The sequence below is a fragment of the Natator depressus genome, chromosome 11 (assembly GCF_965152275.1).
Source record: "Natator depressus isolate rNatDep1 chromosome 11, rNatDep2.hap1, whole genome shotgun sequence".
Lineage (NCBI taxonomy): Eukaryota > Metazoa > Chordata > Testudines > Cheloniidae > Natator > Natator depressus.
Window position 1 is genome coordinate 45,199,565 of NC_134244.1, and position 21,424 is coordinate 45,220,988.

Below are 21,424 nucleotides of genomic sequence, written 5' to 3' on the forward strand. Positions count from 1 at the left end.
TGCTACAAGGCTCCCATGTATTTGTTGAAGGAGATTTTCATAGCCATAACTATCCTTATTTGGTTTGAGCAGGCCTCCCCTTTTCAGAAAGGGAGTTTCCTGGAGACAACTTTTGCCCTCAGGATACACACAATGACTTCAATGGAAGCTGAATGGAGCAATTCTAATCAATTCACAATCACAAGTTTAGATGGCATTAGTACAACATGTTCCATATTTTCTAAATATAAATTCCACAGGAGAATCTTATAAATGTTATTTGAAATTAAGCCTTAGTACTGTGATACAGGGAATGTTTCATGTGTGTTAAAGATGTTTTGGTACTGAATAACAAATACAGTCATTCCTGTATAGTAAAGCATATTAGCAGTTTACAAAAACAAGTCACAGACCACTAACACTCAGTCAGACTCTCACACAAACACAAAAAAGGAAAGCAAAAGAATGTAGAGAACAAAAATTGTCATTGACCTGATTTGTCAGAGATGTTGGCTGTGACTGGCGTGGTGGAGCAGCTTGTGTTAGCCTTTGCGCTGTCCTTGGAAGAACCAGCTTTTGGTTTATTTTTCGTTGCCTCTAGTGCTTTGACCTTCTTGGCATGTTTACTTCCTTTGTAGTGGGCCTCGGCCTGGCTCTACAAAGGAGAACAAATCAGGCTCATTTTTTGTATTTCCATATAACACAATGGATGATAATATAGAAAAAATGATACTTTCAATAATAGGCACCATATTATTCCACCTGACAAACTTTAGTAGCACCTTGTTAATTACTTTCCAAAGGTTAATGTATTTTATATATTCAGAGGGGAAGACTTGCATTTTGACGGAGATTTTTAATGAAGAGTATGTACTTTCAGCACCTTGGAACATGAGGTTTCAAGTGTATATTAGAATTGACAGCTGCTTATCTAATTCCTTACTGTCATACCAATGAAAGATTTAAACCTCTATGTAAATGTAAACACAACTAATTTCAAAAACTTCTATTTAATTTTCATGTGCTGTTCCCTAATCTTTATTGCTTATAGTTAGAAAGATGTACTCTATGCTGTAACAGGATTAAATAATCCGTTTTTCTCCTCCTTGACCTAGTACAAGAGTTATAAAGTATTTGCATCATTACACTAATAGCAACTGAAATGGGCATTAATAAGATTATGACTTCACTATTAGATCAAGGGGGAAGGGATGAAAAAAAAGAAACATATAAGCTATAAACTTTAATAGCCCCAAATGAAACATACGAAATGCATAAAATGGTTACCAAGTTATGTTATATTTTATCAGTAGTCTTGTAGAGCTCTTTCCAAAGCCTTAAAATGTTGGAATATGAAGGACAGGACACCCTGGAAAAGGTTGTACTTCTTATTAGCTTCTTTTCTAAAATGTTATAAAATTTATACTACACAGTTCTGTACAAAATTAGTAGTGTAAAATAACATTTGGTGTACGTTAGACTTTTGTCACAAAGTTATTCATAGAAACTAAGGGCAAAGTTTTCAAAGTTTCATGCCTAAAGTTAGGCACCTACATAAGTGTACTGATTTTCAGAGGTTCTGAGCACCCATTGCTCCCATTGATCGTATATACCAACCACCTATAAAAATCAGGTCACTTATTTAGACCCCCAAGTTTGAAAATTTTAAGCTATGTTTTTTTTAAACACAAAGCTGACTTCCAAAACACTAACAGCCTTTATAGAATAGAAAATTGCTGAAATATCTTATATTTATACACAATCCATAAGCTGTTTTAACATACATTTAAACAGTATTTTTAGCAATAGCTTTGCATTACTAATGAGAGTATCTATTTGTAAATATCATCCTTTTAAAGATTTGAAACGTCTGTTAAATAGGTGCCACTATTGAAGGACACATATTAACTATTTAAGTTAATATTGTGATTTAATTCAAACTAAAACATTGAGAGCAATCATGTTTTCCATACTGACACAGAGATGACCACATCTCAGTGCCCCACATGTAAATATCAGCACAAGAAACATTTACTGTTTTCATGCAAATGTACATTGTTAACACATCTCTCTATCATTGGATTAGGACTATTGCATTTTGCTCACTATGTTAAATGAAGGAAACCATGAAACAAACGACACATGCTTTATGAATATTGACTTTGGGATCCAAACACTTTAGGTGTTATAAAGCAGCGTTGCTATAAAGAGGGCAATTGTACGAGGGCTCAATGTAACTAGGCACTACAGTACAGTCACCATTGGCACAGCATGTAATCACAGAGCCTTACCATGAAGGTGGAATGTAAGCAAACAGTAGGAACAAGTGAAACAGACAAGAGAACGCACACAAATCTGTGTTCACTAAAGTCTTCATGAAAATTATTGACACCATTAAAATCACTAAAGCATGCAGCTAAAATAGTCACTTAGGTGAGATGAAGTACTTATACTGGTGTATATTGCAGCTTCATAGGTGAGCACATGTACTGTAAAATAAAAGTAAATGCTTTCTGCTCTAAAGGAACAGAATAGACTGCATGTTCTACCAGACTGTATACTTCTGAAAAAGTTTTGCTAAGCAAGTGTTCAGCAATAAGAAATACGAGGCTAACTGTAGCCTGCAAACCTTTCCAAAAAACTAACAACCTAATATTAAAATAGTGGGTACAATATTTACAGTACAGAGTCTAACAATTAGTTGTGATGCAACTACTCTAGACTTCAAAACATCTGCAGTATTAACATATAATAAAACACAATGCAAAGATTATAGAGCAACAGCTAACTGTACGGCATAATCACTACTTTACATACAGTATTTAAAGGGACACTTAACTTGAATTTTTTGAAACTAATTTCAAAAATTCAGCTTTCTGATGAAGCACCCTTTAAATAGTATATCCTGATTTAAAAAAAAAATCTTAATTTTCAAAGGGTTTTTCTACTCCCCTATTTAGGTTTAGAAAGGGTCTTTAGGGCTAGCTGGGGGGAAACCACCACCAAATTTTCAGATTCAAATATGATTTTCAAGTTGATGGTGTCCCCTTAAATATTTTAACTACAATTATGCTCAATGCATACATGTTCTGGTGACAAGAGCATGTGCTGCCTGAGGCCAAAATCTACACCATAAGAAACATAGGGGCACCAAAGAGAGAGGTTTACTACATCAGTACATTGCTAATAAGCCTTTCTGCTGATATTTGCAATGAAAGTACCTGCAACATCATACTACTGTTTTTGATTCACTTCATTCAATCGTCATCTATTGTACAAGAGACCTGTTGAAAACAAACAAGTCCAGATAGAATTAAAACTAATGTAAGCTTTTTATAAATATTTGCAAAGCCTTCACTGAATTCTGCTGGGTAGCTCAGCCATAGTATTTCACTTCTAATTTCCACTAGATGGTAATTATATCCATGTATTATCACACAAGATCACAAATTCATAGTTTAGAAGGCCAGATGGAATCATTGTGATCATCTACTCTGATCTCTTATGTAACTCAGGCCATTCGACTTCCAAAAAATATTTCTGCTTGAATTAGAACATATCTTTTAGAAAAGCATCGGATCTGGATTTAAAAGTTACTAGTGATGGAGAATCCCACATGATGCTGGATAAATTGTACCACTGATTAATTTACACCTTATTTTCAGTCAGAATTTGTCTAGCTTCAGTTAGCGGCTATTGGCTTTTATTATACTTTTGTCCACCAGATTGAAGAATCCTCTACTATCAAATTTCTATTCCCCATGCAGGTACTTAAAGACTGATCAAGACACCCCTTAACCTTCACTTTGTTAAGCTAAATAAGATGAGCTCCTGGAATCTCTCCCTCATTTTCATGGCTTATCTCTGAACTCTCTCCAGTTATTCAACATCCTTCTTGAAGCATGGACACCACAAATGGACACAGCATTCCAGTAATGGTCACACTAGTGCTAAATAAAAATATATTCATATTCCTACTAAAGATTCCCCTATTTATGTGTCCAGGGCCATATTAATCCTTTTGACCACAGCATCACACAGACCTCATGTACAGCTGATTATCCACCATCACCCCAAGTTTTCTTCAGAATCACTGCTTCCCAAGATAGAGTTCCCTGTCCGGTAAGTATGGCCGGCACTTTTTGTTCCTGGATGCATGGCTTTATATTTAGCTGTACTGAAATGCATTTGGTTGGCTTGTGCCCAGTTTACCAAGTGATCCAGATTGATTTGTATCAGTGACTTGTCCTCTTCACTATTTACCACTCCTCTAATCTGTGTGTCATCTGTAAACTTCAGCAGTAATGATTTTAAGTGTTCTTCCAGGTCATTGACAAAAAAAATAAATGTTAGCTAGTGTAAGGCCAAGGACCAATAACACTTCTAAATCTTGAAGTCTTCATATCGATAAAGATTATAAAACAATAGATTATAAGACAATATTTTGTCCCTTGCGAATGTATTACTAATATTTGGCATTGTTTATCTTACAGAGAAAATGTACAAAATATAGACTCAATCACACAACATTTATGCCAGAAAAACTCCTAACAAGGTATATACAGAATACAAGAACTAGCCTTATATGAAACAAATTAACTTTCATAGGATTAAATTAGGCTGCATCAGAATTGTAAGGGAAAATCATAATGAATATTCGTATATTTCAGCATTTTCACAATTGTGCCATCCTGGAATAAAAAACATTTAAATTAATGATAATCAAAAGTAGGCAACATAGTACAATTTTTAAAGGTAAAGGTCATTTGTAAAGGTCATTTTAAGTATATACTTTTAGCTATAATACAACTTCTCAGCTAACAAGCAATCTTGTTTTTCATTTCCATAGCATATATTTCAATGCTGAAATTACTCTACAGAGTCAAAAACTTGGCAAAAGGAGACAACTGCTTGTAGCATACAAAAGCTGCCACAGATAATTATATTTAGTAAAAGCACTAGAAATGATCCAATTGTTTAACATATAGAATTTAATAGCTTTGCAAATTATTTGCCAACTGCAATTTGAGGCTGGGCTTTTCTATGAAGCCTTAAGGAACCTAACTCCATTATACTCCTTTGAGAATCCCAGCCTGAGTGCTAATTTGGGGGTGAATTTATGGAATCTAGGTGAATCAAAACCGGTATTTTTGACTAATATTCATTTTGAACCACTATTTTCTACAGGGAGTAATTATTAGCAAGGACTTATAATACAAGATACCATTTATAATATCTTGGTGTTATATTTCATTTTAGTTTGAAACTCGTAAAGTCACTGGAGATGCATAACACATAAAACATTGCAAATTTTAGATACAGTTTTAGACGACCTTATATTTTCAAAACTGTATATCCTTACACCTTATTAGCATATATCAGCAGCAGTACCAGATGATAAAGAAAAATCCATACAGTGTTTATTATTACTTTGTTACTAATAGTAAATACAGACTAAGACGGCTGCTACTCTGAAACCTAATAGTAAATTGTTAACTATTAGCATTTTACCCAAGGATTATCCTACATAGTGAGGGAATTAAAAACAGGTGTTAATTTTTTAACACAATTTTATTTATTTTATTGTCACTAAGACAGATTCACTGTCACTAGGGACAGCAATTCCAAAGGAAATGCACAGGTGCAGTGGGAGGCAGAATTTGATCCACTATCCTTTAAATAAGTCTTTAAAATATTTCTGATCCTATGCCTGCATGTTTCATTTACTTCTACTTTTCTTTGGTAGGTGGGCTGTAATATTGATACAAAGCATTGTTATATTACAAGAAGCAATACTCTGTGGACTTTCCCTGAGCCCTGCAAGCAGGAGGAAATGATGGCTGTTTTGCAACTTCAGGTCCAACAAGGGGTCATTGATTTGTCTCTGTTTATTACCCCGTTGCCTCCAACTTTGAGAAGATCTTTCGTACAAAAGTCACTTTAAGAGCAAACGTCTTTGTATTGTATGCTTTCATAATCTCAATTCTAATTAACAAACACTAAAATGCAATACAGGCATGCTAGCAGTGATTACATATATAATTCTAACATTCTGAGTGTCTTTTAAATTAGCCCACTGACTTCCAAGTATTAATTTTTCATTGAGTTATGAGATATTACATTTATTTCCATTTTTGCAGAAAATATAAAAGAAATTTGCATACAAGGTTAAAAAAGCCAAATGTGAAATTAGCCTATGTTTTATTAGTAACATAAAGATAATTTGCTACTTAGAGATTAAAACCCAATAGAAAATAAAACAATACTGAAAGTAAATATATTAGCGCTACAATATTTCAAGGGTAAACTGAAGAGACTTTTTTGGCAATAGTTAATTTGGGCCAAATTAATTTAATTCATGCAAATTCTATACCAGAAATATCAACATTACACACACAAAAGCAAGGTTAATCAAACACTCACTACTAGGGATTTCCCTACAACCCCCCTGAATTCCTCCAACACCCCCCACAATGGTCAACTAGTTACATGCAGTGTTGCCAGTTTAGTCATTGGTTGGAAATTTGAATTGAAACTGAAACATGAATACACATTTTAAAAGCATATACAGTGTATGATAAAATACTTGTATCTGAAAAAGTATAATAGGCTTGAAAAATATGAACAGAGACTAGTTTTTTCACACAGCTGTTGTTTTTTCTGACAACCTTGGCACAGTTGTTTCGGCAATGTTGGCCAACCTTATCATTTCAAATCATGATTTATAAGCAAAGTTCTGAATGAGCTCTCCCCTGACAGCTAGTGATGAGCCGGGGTGGGGGGGAAGGCTTCAGGACCAGACTGTATTTACATGAACTCACCTACTCTGCCTAGGCATCCAGCAGACAGAGCTGTGTTGCCCAAGTGATCAATTTTGGCTGGTGTTGGGAGTTTCTGTACTAAACATTTTTTTACATTATAATTAATTTTTACATAAGAACGGCCATATTGGGTCAGACCAATGGTCCATCTAGCCCAGTACTCTGTCTTCCAACAGTGGCCAATGCCAGATGGTTCAAATGGAATTAACAGAACAGGGCAATTATTGAATGATCCACCCCCCGCCATTGTCCACTCCCAACTTCTGGCAAGCAGAGGCTCTCAGAGCATGGTGTTGCATCCCTGCCCATCCTGGCTAATAGCCACTGATGGATCTATCCTCCATGAACTTATCTACTTCTTTTTTGAGCCCTGTTCTAGTTTTGGCCTTCACAATATCCCCTGGCAAAAAGTTCCACAGGTTGACTGTGTATTGCGTGAAGAAATACTTCCTTTTGTTTGTTTTAAACCTGCTGCCTATTAATTTCATTGAGTGATCCCTAGTTCTTGTGTTATGTGAAGGAACTTATTCACTTTCTCCACACCAGTCAAGATTTTATAGACCTCTATCATATCCCCCCTTAGTAGTCTATTTTCCAAGCTTGAAAGTACCAGTCTTTTAAATCTCTCCTCATATGGAAGCTGTTCCATACCCCTAATCATTTTAGTTGCCCTTTTCTGTACCTTTTTCAACTTTTTTGAGATGGGGTGACCAGAACTGAATGCAGTATTCAAGATGTGAGCATACCAAGGATTTATATAGTAAAAGTGAGGGAGCTTGGTTTGCCAGACCGATCAGCAAAGCCAATGCTGACAATCTATGTGGAAAGGCTGCAACACACCTGTCCTGTGGACTGCATCAACTTGCAGAAAGTCTTATAAGCAAGTCATTGTCAAAGCCAATTTTAGAAGTACTTAATGAGGCTGTTAAAAATGCTGGATGAAGTTCAAATTAGTCCAACTTGGGAAAACCCGATGGCTCTCTCATGAGCGATCCTTGGCTGTTGTCTCAAAATTACTGAAACCATTATTATTGGCTTTGGAAAGTATCTACCAGATGGGACGGATCTAAGTAGTGAGGCTGGTGGACTACTTTTGCTACTAAGTTCAGAGAAGACAATCACCATTCTACTATTGAAACCACTTGGGTCATTAAACAATGCCACCCAGGCATCTGTTACAACAGTAGTAGATCTCTGTCCAGCAATGGAAGCTGCAGTTGGATCAATCAGAGAGATATCCATTGAAAACGAACTGGAAAGAGCAAATACTTCAGTTCAGAAGTTGACTAATTAGGGCACTCATATTAACTCCTTAAATGAAGAGGACGAGAAGTGTTTGTTAAGCCAGCTGAAAAAGTAAAGTACACAGATGTGCTTCTTACATCTCTACAACTACTTTTGGATTCTATCAACCTCTACGTAGCTTTTACAGATGCCTGTCTTATAAAATACCAACAGTTGAGTGGAGTGAGGCACTACCTGCAAAGGGGCTGCCATGTGATCAGGACAGAACAGAGAATTTGAACACAATATGATGAACGAATGAAGATTTGACTTCAACTTCTTCTTTATCAACACTTGTGGTTTGACCCAATTTTTGTGCTGTTTCCTGTGATGAAAGAAGTAGGAATTCATCTTTTTCTACCTCCAGTCCCCATAGCTACAGTTGAGCATTCTTTTTCCTCATTGAATAGAATTTTGTGTTCTGAAGGAAGTCGCCTTCTACCTGATCATGAGCATATCATGAAGGAATGGAAGTACTGGATACATGAGAAGCCACCAAAAATGAATGCACTGCATTCGAGAAGTTCATTAACAGAATTGTGCAAAATTACAACAAGAAACCAAGAAGGATATAGACATAGTGCTTCATAGTAGGCTTGTGTGGCCAACTTTAATTGGTATGATGATTTAAAAACATGAGTTAAATCTAAAAAATGGTCGTGAAACATTTTTCAGTTTTTACTATGGTGCCATACAGCCCACCTTCGCCCTACTGGTCTCACCCCTGCCCCATATTTTTGAACACCCCCCCCCCCCCGCATTTCAATTTTGGGGGAAAACACTGCACACTTAAGGTGGCAAAGTCAAGCAGTCAACAATTAGGAAATGCCAAAATGAAGGTTGGCTGTACAACCTTAATTTGGTCCCTAGGTGCATATGGAATACGATACAGTCTTTAATTATGTGATCACATACTGTTTTTTCCATAGAACCCCTGCTCACTCAGTGCAGAGGATGGACCTGCTCTGTGGATTAATTTTAGGACTGTGAAGTGAAAGAGGCTGTTTTCTGTGGGCCCCTGCCTCATGTGCTGCAGAAGTTGGAAGGTGTGTAGGTGAATGAGGCAGGGGACTGCAGGAAGAGGAAGGACTGTCTCATGGTTAAGGTAGTTGAATGCTGCCCTGGAAAACTGGATCCTATCCCTGACTGACAGAGAGTTCTATGGAATGATGGACATATCACTTAAACCAGACTTTTCCAGTGTTCCATTCCAGGTTCTGGAGGGGAGTATACTCTAGTGGGCACAAACACTTCTACACATTTCCCCCAAACTTGACCCCCTTTTGCAGGCAGCCTGTCCAGGTCCCAGTCTATCCCCAACTCCCCTTCTCCATGCCCTGTCCCAAACTCCTTATCGAATTCCCCCCTCCAACCCCAACTTCTTGTCTCCCAGTCTTCTTGTCCAGCTAGTCCCAGTTCCCCACTCCCACCTCCTTGTCTGAGCCCCGCACCTCGCCACTGGTTCCCAGACCTAGTTTCCCTCCCCAGGCTGCTCACTGAATCTGTTTCCTGCTTCAGTTCCTTTCCCCAGTCTCTTTAGCCCAGCCAGTTCCAGTTCTTCCCCTGTATCCCAGCTCCTTGTCTGTCTGGTTTCCCCTTCCCCTCCATTCCCATTTCTCCACCCACTGGTTCCCAGTCCCAAACTCCTTGTCTGATCTCCAACCACTGGTTCCCAGTCCCACTCTCACCCCCGCCTCTAAACTCCTTGTTTGATCTCAGGGTTACCCTCCCACACAACTTGAGCCCAGTCCCCACCATTTCCCTCAACTCCCAGTTTTCTCGTCCAACCTTCTTCCCTGACCCCAAGTTCCCAGGTCATATCTGCTTGCTCAACCAGTTCTGGCCTCCCATCACCCCCTGTGGCTCCCCATTCCCAGCCACCCCAGCTCTATCATCCCCAGTATTTTGCGCAGTCACTCAGTATCTCTCCCCCATCCCATCACAGTCCCATCAGACTCCTTGTTACCCCATGCATTCAAATCAGAGAGCTTCTTCCTCCAAACTGTCTTGGTACCCACTTGCAGGATGGGAATCTTTCAAAGCACAGGAGAGGCAGGCTCCCTGCTTCCAGTGCCTGGCCCCTCTGTTGGCCTTAGCAGCTGGGAAAAGCAATTACATGGAAAACCTAGCTTAGCCCCTTGTAGTCTTGGGCTGGCGCACATTCGTTCACTCATTGGTGATGGCCATGTGCAAACTGATCAGCACTAGGAGCTGAGAGAGGCTTGTGCATGCTCACGGAGAATGGAAATTCAGAGCTGTTACCTGCTAAAAGTGAAGCTTGCCTGACCCATGATTTTTCAAATGCTTATAACTTTGCCAAATTTGGGGAGATTTTTGTGGGGTCAGCAAAAGGCACACTCTTAAGATCAAGGTCACACCTCTAGCAAATTTCAAGTCCCAGCACCATGCATCAAGGTGCAAGACCTGTTTAAAGAAAAGATCACCGGCATTTTTAACATTGGCAAAACAGTATATTTTCCTCTATTGTTGTTCTCAGAAACAGCTGAAATTTAAAAACAATTATACTCACCCCACCCTTCCTAGACTGGCATGGAAATTTCCGCTTGAAATGGTTGAAGTTAGGCAAAGTTTAAGCAACTGAAAACAGGGTCTTATAATGGGACATATCAGGCAACCTTAATCAGAGGCAGTGCTACCTGCAAATTGTTCATAAAAGTCATATGGACAAATCCTGGGCCCAAGTGAATCTTTGGAAGGCCATTAACATGGGGAAACTTGTAAGTTGGGGAGGTCTATGGGAGTTGCAATGGAGGACTGGCTCCTCCTGTCCTTGCTACTTGGTAGTTGCTACTTCATGTTCCTCATGACTACTGCATCCCCACCTCTCGGGAAAGGAGCATATGGATAGTGCAGTGGTTTACAACCAGGTGTTTGGGGCACCCTGAGGGGCTGTGAGCAGGTTTCAGGGGGTCTGCCAAGCAGGGCCAACATTAGACTTGCTGGGGCCCAGGGCAGAAAGCTGAAGCTCCACCGCCTGGGGTGGAAGCCCAGGGCTCCAAGCCCTGCCACCAGGGGCTGAAGCAGAAGTCTGAGCAACTTAGCTTCACAGGGCCCCCTGTGGTGTGTAGCTGCAGACAATTGTTCTGCTTGCTAGCCCCTTTCAAAGCACAGGAGAGGCTGGCCCTGGCTTTTATATGCAGAACAACAGTTGTGGTGGCACAGATGGGCTGTGGACTTTTTATTTGAGAATCCCTGGGATAGTGGAACCAGTTAATCTCACTCCATCACTTTTCTCGTTTACCCTTCTTGCCACATACTAGGGCACAGTATGGCATGCAAGGAGTGTGGACTCCTTTGTGAGCTGCCTGTAATGTGTCCCACCACCCCACAGAATAAAATGGAACACGGGGCTTTGATTGCATTGACGAGCTTTCTGTAACAATGACTTTGGCTCCAAGACTTGGCTCTACATATTTAATGAGCAATTTATATTCATATTTTAGCATGAAAGTTTCACCTGAAAACAGGTATAACTTGAAAACTACAAATACAGTAGGCACTGCATTGTGTACTGTAAAGTGAGATCAATATTTGTCACAGTTATTGTTAATAAAACATCTTGTCCGGCACTTTAATTTTGAGACCTGATACTGCTTTTCTTACTCAAGCAAAATTTCCATTTACTCCAGTGGGAATTGTGTGAGTAAGGACTGCAGGATTGGGCTATATACTGGTAGGGAGAGCTTGGGTAAGTAAACGATAAACTCAAAATATACAGCAATGTTGAAAAGATGCTTAATAGATATGTTACTTCCCTCTCCGAATGAAACCAAGAAAACAATGTGCTAAAAGTCATTATCCAGTGCTATATATCAAGCTATAAATATACCTCATACTTTAAAATCCCTTCTCAGAAAGGTAAAGGACAGAGAAGGTTCTACTCCCTCATCTGTAAGTAGAGTATTTTATATACTTAATTCCTATGTTTCAGATTCTGCTCGAGTGTATGCAGGCAGCTCTCATTGAAGTCAATGGGAGCTATGTGTATGATTGAGGGCAGATTTTGGTCCCATGAATGCAACAGTGAACATCTTAGGAGGAGAAATTTTATGATTTTAGGAAGATAAAAATATAGTTTCAAATGCAATTGTAAAATGTGGTTAAAAGTGGCAAGTTTACATTGGTCACTGTAAGCACTTTTTAATGTTCATGTAAAAAGCAGAATGTCATGGCTAGTATAGGTTTCAGAGTAGCAGCCGTGTTAGTCTGTATTCGCAAAAAGAAAAGGAGTACTTGTGGCACCTTAGAGACTAACCAATTTATTTGAGCATAAGCTTTCGTGAGCTACAGCTCACTTCATCGGAATGTATCCGATGAAGTGAGCTGTAGCTCACGAAAGCTTATGCTCAAATAAATTGGTTAGTCTCTAAGGTGCCACAAGTACTCCTTTTCTTATAGCTAGTACAGTAGGATAAGAGAAAATATTTCAAAAGCTTAAATCAGATTTTAGTAGTTAGCTAATGGATAGGGCCTTTCGTATTCCTAGAAAGAGGAAATACAGTCTGATTGGATAATGCTACTTAAAAGCAGTGTGCCGGGGAGCTGAAACGGTACCAATTTGAATGAGAAAATTACTTTTTCCGGTAATCTAGAATCAGCCCCTTTAAAATGTAGGAGGGGGCTTATAAGTGTATGAATATCATATCTTCAGCGTCTAACTGCCTGTTCAGCAGGCTGACTGACTTAAAGAAAATGCTCAACTTGCCGCTCATCTTTTTTTATTCTGAAGAATCTGAATGCGTGTTGTTCTTGTTTGTTAAAATTCCAGAGAGTGGAAATAAATCGTTCAAAGAGCAATGACTGAATACTCAATCTTTTCCTTTGAAATCAAAGGCAGCTGTGGCTGCTCAGCACCTATGAAAATCACGGTAAATAGTTAGGTGCCCAAATAAGTTACATGCCTAACTTTATGCATCCAAGTTTGAAAATTTTGGCCAACTGTCTTCAGAAGGCCAGCTCTATATTCTATATTTCTGTAAAAATGCACTTGATGGAAAAAGGTACTATAAATAGAGCTGATCAGAAACGTTTCCACTGAAACTTTTTTGGACACATATTTTCATCAAAATGAAAAGGTTTCAATATGTGCCAATTTCAATGAAATCTTGTGAAAAAACAAAACAAAGTGTTTGGATAATAGCATTTTAACAAATTTTGAATGAAACATTTTGATTTCTCGTTTCAAAATGACTTTTCAAAGTGAAATTCTTTAAAAATGTATTTATATAAAAGTTTTAAAATGTGGAAATTGGAACAAAGTATTTTCATTTTATCAAAATGAAAAGTTTTGACTGACCTGAAATGATTTTTTAAAATTATGTTTTGTGGGATTTTGTTTTGTTTTCAATCTGTTTCTGAATGGAAAAAAAAAAATCAAAACAGCAGAATTTCCTGTGAAATAAGAAATCGAGTTCCTGACTTGTTCTATTGCCAACGTCTAATTCACATTTGTTTAGATAAGAAGTTCAATGTTTCTCTATAAATGATAGAAAAACAATAATTAGTGATTTAAAAGTTTAATGAACAGAAACAACTTTAAAACAAAATAGATTTGGAGCCTAACAGTGGGGAAAACCTTTCATAGATTGCCAGAAAGAACTGGGTACGCTTACAGACTTGGGCCAGATCCTGCAGACTTACACATGTGCTTAACTTTACACACTGCAAGCCACACTGAATTCCATGGGATTCAGTGCATAAAGTTAAGTGTGCATGTAAGTCTTTATAGGATTTGGACTTAGTGAAAAATTTGTTTGTCTCTTCAGACACCAAGATAGCTATGAAATAGCCCAGAATGTTCTGGGTACTGAAATGCCAATAATCATGCCAGACATACCCCACTGTTCTTCAAATCTGTACCCCATAAAGTTTCTGCCCATTATCTTTTTGATGAATCTGTTCTTTTAGTGCCATTCAACATCTCTGAATAGTAAGTAAAAGACAAAACAAGCAATGAAAGCTTTATAATACAACAACAACAAAAATCAATCAGCCTTCTAATCTATAAGTATACTGGATTTTAATGAACAGTTTATGATAAGCTATTTCTTTTGAAAACATTTCCCATGGAGAAACACAAACACCCAGATGTTAAGTTTTATTTAAAACCTGAAGTTGATTGTTAATTGAGAATTAACATATTCATTTCCCAATTATGAAGACACCCAGTTTGAAATGTAAACACCAGGATGTTAAAATTGTGGAATTAAATATGCATACATTAAACATGTAATCTACTGGTTTGCATGCCAGATGACAATACATCATCTGAACTACAAGTCTTCCTGTTTTATACAAGGAATACATGTACACATTCTTTCCATGACAGCATGAATGCTATCATATTATATTGTAACCCTATTAATTGTAAAATGTTTTGCTTTACATATAACTTTTTCATTTTAATTTGTTAAAATAATAAGGATACATCACAGATATTCCTTTGTAATGGCATGACCTTAAAGAAACATTTTAAATCCAAGTAAGACTGCAGAACAAAGGATAATGTATGGGAAACTATGTCATGACTGGAGTCTGACAATACATTTTAAATAGGCAGCTATTCATTTCACAGTTTACAGGTAAATGAGTTTGAGCATCTCTAGCTGATGTATGAAAGAGTAATTAAATGAATTTATCTCAGTCGGGTCAGCCAGTCACATGTAGTCTAAATAAATGACATGTTAGCCTTTCTGTTCTTTTCAATGACAACCTGCAGCAAAATTTCCCTAAACTGAAGGTTCTTGTTTCTGCAGGAGCATGTATTGCTCTGCATCATCAGGTTCAACTGAAGTGGAAGCTTCCTAGCAATTCAACACTCTAAGCTGATTTTGGATGTTCTGTGTCAGTTCCTGGTTAGAAATTTGAAGGCACAATTAAAAACCCAAACAACCTTAACTCTGCCCTATAGTGTCACCATAAGGGTGAATGAAACCTTGTGTGTCTTTAAAAAGCCGTGTCAACATCTAATGTAAACAATGAAATGCCTTAATCATAATTTTATGATAATTGCATGGTATCACTGCAGAGTACAGTTAAGGTTGCTCCATTACCTTCAATGAATATTTCAATACCTTAACTTGTTTGGATTTCCTGTAAGTGTAACCTTAATGCTGAATTTCCTGGGTTCACAGTGCTTGGTTTTGGAATAATTACAGTATCCCTGTAATTTTTTTACCCCTAATTATTAAGACATACTCTCACACCTTATTCCACCTTGATGTAGTTTTTGTCTGAGACTTAATAAATAAAGCCTCAGAAAACCCCTTAGAGTTATGTCGTTATAATTCTCATTTTAAGTGTGAAACTAAGCAAATTAAGGGCATGATTTTTCAGAAGAGGTGAGCACTCACAATATCAGTTTAAATCAATGGGAGCAGTGGGTTCTCAGCACCTCCCAAAATCAACTTGGAGTGACTGGGAAGAGAATTCAGATCTTCTGACTGCCGGGTTTGTGCTTTAACCACAAAAGAGATGGATTGTTGCCCACCAAAGAAATTGGCACCTTCTTTGTGAGCTTTTAATTGTTCTGACTTTTAACTGTTGAAGTCATTTATACTAAATACACACACAGAAGCACGAAGAGATTGCATATGTTCTCACACAGTGTCATGGGGTTGCTAATCATAGGGTCCCTGGGCTGGAACCCAGAACAGTGGGCAGGCCTGGGTTCCTCTACCAGTCACTAGAAAGTGGTACAGGTCCTGAAGACTTGGAATGGAAGATGATACGAGACAGAGTCTGGACAGTTTGTGTGACAGGATGTTATTACCCCAAAAGCAGGAGGACTAAATGGTAACCTGTCCAGAGATTCGAGTCACAAAGAGGGAGCGTGCCAAGTCATGGAGAGAGAGAGTGGCCACAATGTGAGCAATCGATGGAAGGGTGCACCGGATAGAGCAAAAGCTAATTCCCAGACCCGGCTACAAGGAGGTGAACCTGCCATGAGTAGAACACCTTCACACCCGGACACACATCCTACTTTTTTACAGAAAGCAGAAAACCCAATATTACACAAACATAGATTGTTATATACTTTTTTTTTTTTGGCATCATGACAGCAAAATTTGCAGATATTTCAGGCCAAACACTCCCCTGGTGCAAGTGAGTGCAATGCCTTTATAGCCCATGTAATCACATTTATATATGAAGACTGGATTTAGTTTTTCTAGGTTCTGATCCTGCAAATGCTTACTCATGTGCTTAACGACAAACATGCAAGTAGTCCCACTGAAGCCATTAAAACAACAAGGAGTCTGGTTGCACCTTAAAGACTAACAGATTTATTTGGGCATAAGCTTTTGTGGGTAAAACACCACTTCTTCAGATGCATGGAGTGAAAATTATATAATGACACATGAAGGGAAGGGAGTTACCTCAGAAGTAGAAAACCAGTGCTGACAGGGCCAATTCGATCAGGGTGGATGTAGTCCACTCCCAATAACAGATGAGGAGGTGTCAATTCCAGGAGAGGCAAAGCTGCTTTTGTAATGAGCCAGCCACTCCCAGTCCCTATTCAAGCCCAAATTAATGGTGTTAAATTTGCAAATGAATTTTAGTTCGGCTGTTTCTCTTTGAAGTCTGTTTCTGAAGTTCTTTGGTTCAAGTATAGCTACTTTTAAATCTGTTACAGAATGTCCAGGAAGATTGAAGTGTTCTCCTATTGGCTTTTGTATGTTACCATTCCTGATGTCCGAAGTCACTGAAGTCTGAAGTCATTGAAGTCACTGTGACTAGTCACACACTTACACATGTGCTTAATTTTACAGGCTGAGAGTTGTAGTGAAGCATTAACATCCCACATGAATTCGCATTTTAATTCACTCCAAATCGTGAGCTATCAAACTTGCTTCCATAAAATAGTAAATTGCCCACCAAATACTTGATTACATAGAACGTTTGGTAAAATATAAAAACTATCACTTTATAACAGCATGTACATTTGAGTGTTCCATATATTATTGGGGATTTCAGAATAAAACTATTTTCTATATCATCTCTATTAAAATTTGTCAAACAGCAAAATAGAATTTTAAAAAATCTTCCAGAATGAGTAATTTCCCTGAAATTAATTAAAGGCTGAGTTGAGGAACAATTCAAAGTTAAAGTATAACTTTAGTTACAATGCAGCCATACATTACATATTTTTTAAATCCTGGTTTCACAATGTTACTTTATTTTCCAATGATTAATTCTATTTAAAGCTTGGTTCCCCCAAATATTAACTTAAAATAGGGTATTATTGAAAATGACATGGAAAGAACAGAGAAACAGTACAAATCAGACCCTTAATAAGTAACTGCTACATTTTAAAAATCCAACTGAACTTACTTAGAAGCTTTATTCAATAGCTGCTATTGAACAGAACTTTCAGCACATTATGTCCCTGCACCCTGTAATCACGCAATATTTCTGTCATGTTGAAGCTAAAAATGTTCATCATTTTGTCAGCTCTGGCTACAAAGCCGAGAATTACCTTCACAAGCTCCTGAGATTTATGCTTTTAATTACCTCCTATCTGCTTCACTGCCCTCGAAACCCAAAGAATCAATATAAATAGTCTTATTTATATGGAAAATGTAAAATGTTTGAAAAAGCAGGTTATAGTTTTGTAGATTTCTATTTGAGGTTATTGATTCTCTTCTGTGTTATTTTTTTTGACAGCACCAGCTAGTCATTCAAACTTACCAAGTTACCATTTATCCAGTAACCTTTATTTAAACTTCAAAAACTTGCCTTTTGGCTACTTATGCTTAAAAAACAAGACAATTATCATCATGGTATCTTTTTAATTAATCAGCTATTACTGAATTCAATTCTAGTGTGGCCTTCAGCATCTCTTAGGGCCTGGGTTTGTCACCCTCCAATAAAATCTGCCTTCTCTGAATTGCTTGTAAAATTTGTTTTCTTTCCTGAATCGAGCCCCTCTTAGTTGTCACCAGAAAGTGCTACTGAGCTATCTTGATACTCATTATACTGCCATATTTCACTGAAATCGAGTTAGCTTTTAATTGTGAAATTATTACTCTCTCTAAAGACTTAAACTGGAACTAGCACTTGTTGAGCAGCCAAAGACCTTTCCCCAAGAGATGGTGTATGTGTGTGGGGAGGAAGCAAATAGACACATCTTTGCTTTATAGGTGATCAATAAATGGTAATGTTCAGATTTTAAAAGGAAGATGATTGGACTCATGTACATAAAGAATGCACTTGTGAGCCTGTTTGTTGTATGGGAGGGCTAGTGGGGCAGGGGGAGGAAGGAGAATTAAGGCAATGTAAGGGAATAGATCTTGCACTCAGTGCTTTCACAGTGCCCCAGCTCCAACACTTCCAGTGAAGAATCAACCCAAAGTGAAGAGGACAAGAGAGCAGAAAAATTATTTGACCATGAACTGAAGACTCTTATGTAAGAAGAAAAAGAAGCATGATGCTTTGCAGAAGCCAAACAGATGCCTTTGCAGCTGTGACTTTCCCTTCTGTTGTGGCTGCATGTTGAATTTTCAGACACTTCTAATAGCGTAGCTGTCTCAGGGACAATCTGGCTAAGGTTCTACAGCTGCTATGGGGACTAGTGCCACATGGCAGCTGGTGGGAGAAGCTGTAGACTGATCTGGTGGCCAGAATGAAGATGAAGTATCAACCAAGAGCAGACAGAAAGCGAGCCCAGGTGGGATAGGAAGTTGTGATTTTTTTTCTCCCTTTCCCCATGGATCCTCTGTGTCATCCAGAGGGCCAAGCCAATTTGAGCAGGCTGCTGGTTTGAGTGAGAGCTACTGTAATACAACTGATTAACAACAACAAGCCAGACAATATATGCTAAATATCAAAGCATTATTTATGAAAGCCTATCTATCCATCCGGGCATAATATGAGAGCACTATTAGAATTTTGAGAGAGGAAAAAAAGCACTTTCAATACACTCATGTGCTGGCTCTATCTCAATTTCAGGTGGGTTCTCTTTTCTGGCTTCCAGGCCACCCCATTCAATCCCGCCGCTTGCTTTGGCCACCTCTACTGGAGCACGCGCAATAAAGTCTGGGGCACTTCAGCAGCTGTCCCACATGCATTCCTTATTCGTAAAAACTGTTTTTCTGTGAGAAGCTGTGAATGGTGCATAAAACTGAGAAAAGTAAATGCATTTTACTTTAAATTTACTATTTCATTTTTCTGAGGAGGCCATTGTGCCACATGCCCCAGTGTGGAGTCTCCACAACGTTTTCCCATTGGCCTTTGATGTGCTGAAATCACGTGCATTTGGAAGGCTTAACTTAGTAATGTATTGTTTGCTATCTTGGAGAAGTTAAAGTGGGAAGACTAAGGTCTATTAAGAGATGAGTTTACATTTTGATTTGATGATGAAGAGGTCTGTGGTTAGCCTAATATTCTGCAGAAGCAAATCCCATAGCTGCAGAGATGGCTTGATCCCCTTCATGTACACGTTCCGCACTAGGCACTGCCAACAAGAGTTCCTGAGGAATGCAGCTCTCCAGATGGGCTGTGGTCACAGAGAAAACGGTGCTCTCTAAGATATTTGGCACTCAATCCATTTAGAGTTTTAATAAGTAAGAGCAGAGCTTTATTTTGGATCCAGAATTTCACAAGGATACTGTAGTGTGGGGAACACTAAGTGATGGATTATGACGCCTCAGGGTTGTTATAAAAAGTGCTGCAGCATTTTGTTCCACCTGGAGTTTCTTTGAGTTATTCACTTTCAGTCCAGCCACTGCATGTTGCAGAAGCTGAGCCTGGAAATGATAAAATTGTGCATCAGGATATCCAGGTCAAGATCAGACAGGAAAGTATTTTTGATGCATGAGACTTTGGTGCTCAGCCTCAGTGAGGGGCTGAGAATAAATCACAGACCACATATATCACCTTGATGATCAGAGGGTTGATGCCCTCAAAGCACGTAGAAATGTTCTCAGAACATTTCATTTTACAGATTGCATAAACTTTATCTTGGCTAAAATAACTTTCAGCCAATGTCCTTTCACCCATACGAAGATTGTTCAGATACCTGAAGAGTTGGGAGACTTGGTGCTCAGTGAAGGAAATGCAGAAGTGGGTGTAAGCTGCATATTTCTGGTATTAAATCCATCGCATCCTACAATCTCCTCAAGAGATTTAGGATTGGATTTTCAAAGCCACCAAGGAGATTTGGATGCCCAGTTCCCATTAACTGCCTCAGACCATTTACTTGTGGAGTTCTATCCTATTCAAAATATAGCCTAAAAGTGGGGAATAGGATTGAGCATTATGCGACCCCACAGGTAAGGCATTTAAGGCAGAGGAGTGGCTACCAATTACATACCTGAGATCAATCCAAGAGAAAGGATTGGAGTCAGCACAATGCAAGTCAATCCACCTCTGTTAGGTGGATTTAGTAATACCTTGTGATCACCTGTGTCAAAGGTTTCTGATAAATCTAGCAGTGTGTGGAGGGCCATCCACCAAAACTGACCACAGTCACTAATAATCTCTTCCCAGCTATAAAGGGATGCTTCTCTGTTCTTATTGTTCTTGATGTCTCTATGAGTTTCCACTATCGATCATCTTTCATTCTCTGATTCCTCTCCTCTCTTATTTCCCATGACTGTTGGTTCTTTCCCTACCTTTCAGCTCAATTATCCAACATCTCCTTCAGTGGCTCCTCATCTTTCTCTTCCCATATCTGTCGCCATACCTCAGCCCCTTCTTGGTCTCTCTGTACTCTCCCTTGGAAATCTTATCTACTCCACGTGCTCAACCATCTCATCAGCTGCCACCTCCATCCAGATAATTCTCAGATCTCTCTCCCCATCTGTGAAACCTCCATCTATGTCCAGTGTAGCATCAATTATCTCTCTGACATCTTTCCAGGTTGCCTCATCACCATCTCAGATGCAGACTCTCCTAAACTGAATTTCTTATCTTTCCCCTAGTCCCTCTCCACCACCTCCCTTTTCTGTCACCATTGACAACTCTACTAACCTTCCTGTCTCCCAGGCTCATAATCTTGGTGTCATCATCCATTCTTCTCTCTCCTTTTACCCCCATATGCAGTCTTCTCACTAAATCCTGTCACTTCTTCCTCTTTAATAGCATCAAAATCCACCCTTTAAAAAAAGCAAAGATAATTAGTTGCCCATTGGACTTTAGCCACTTCCATGCTCGCTACTGTCACGGGGAAAATATGCTGAATTTGTTCATTTTCCAGATATCTGGACATATTGTTATATACTACCCTGTATATCTATGAAATGGCTGAGAGTCACTGACACAATGTTAGGGATTGCAATAAAGTTGACATTCAGCAAAACATTAACTGATGCAATTATATT

The 21,424-nt window shown here is 38.5% G+C and overlaps 1 protein-coding gene across 5 annotated transcripts in view; it reads right to left on the reverse strand.

The window, feature by feature from the left end:
- ZNF385B (zinc finger protein 385B) overlaps positions 1-21,424 on the reverse strand; it is a 305,313-nt gene that overhangs the window by 32,129 nt on the left and 251,760 nt on the right. For all 5 annotated transcript variants that reach the window (XM_074967694.1, XM_074967697.1, XM_074967696.1 and 2 more), the window contains one exon: positions 472-634. In XM_074967694.1, the coding sequence (XP_074823795.1) occupies positions 472-634 (163 nt within the window). The remainder of the gene's footprint in view (positions 1-471; positions 635-21,424) is intronic.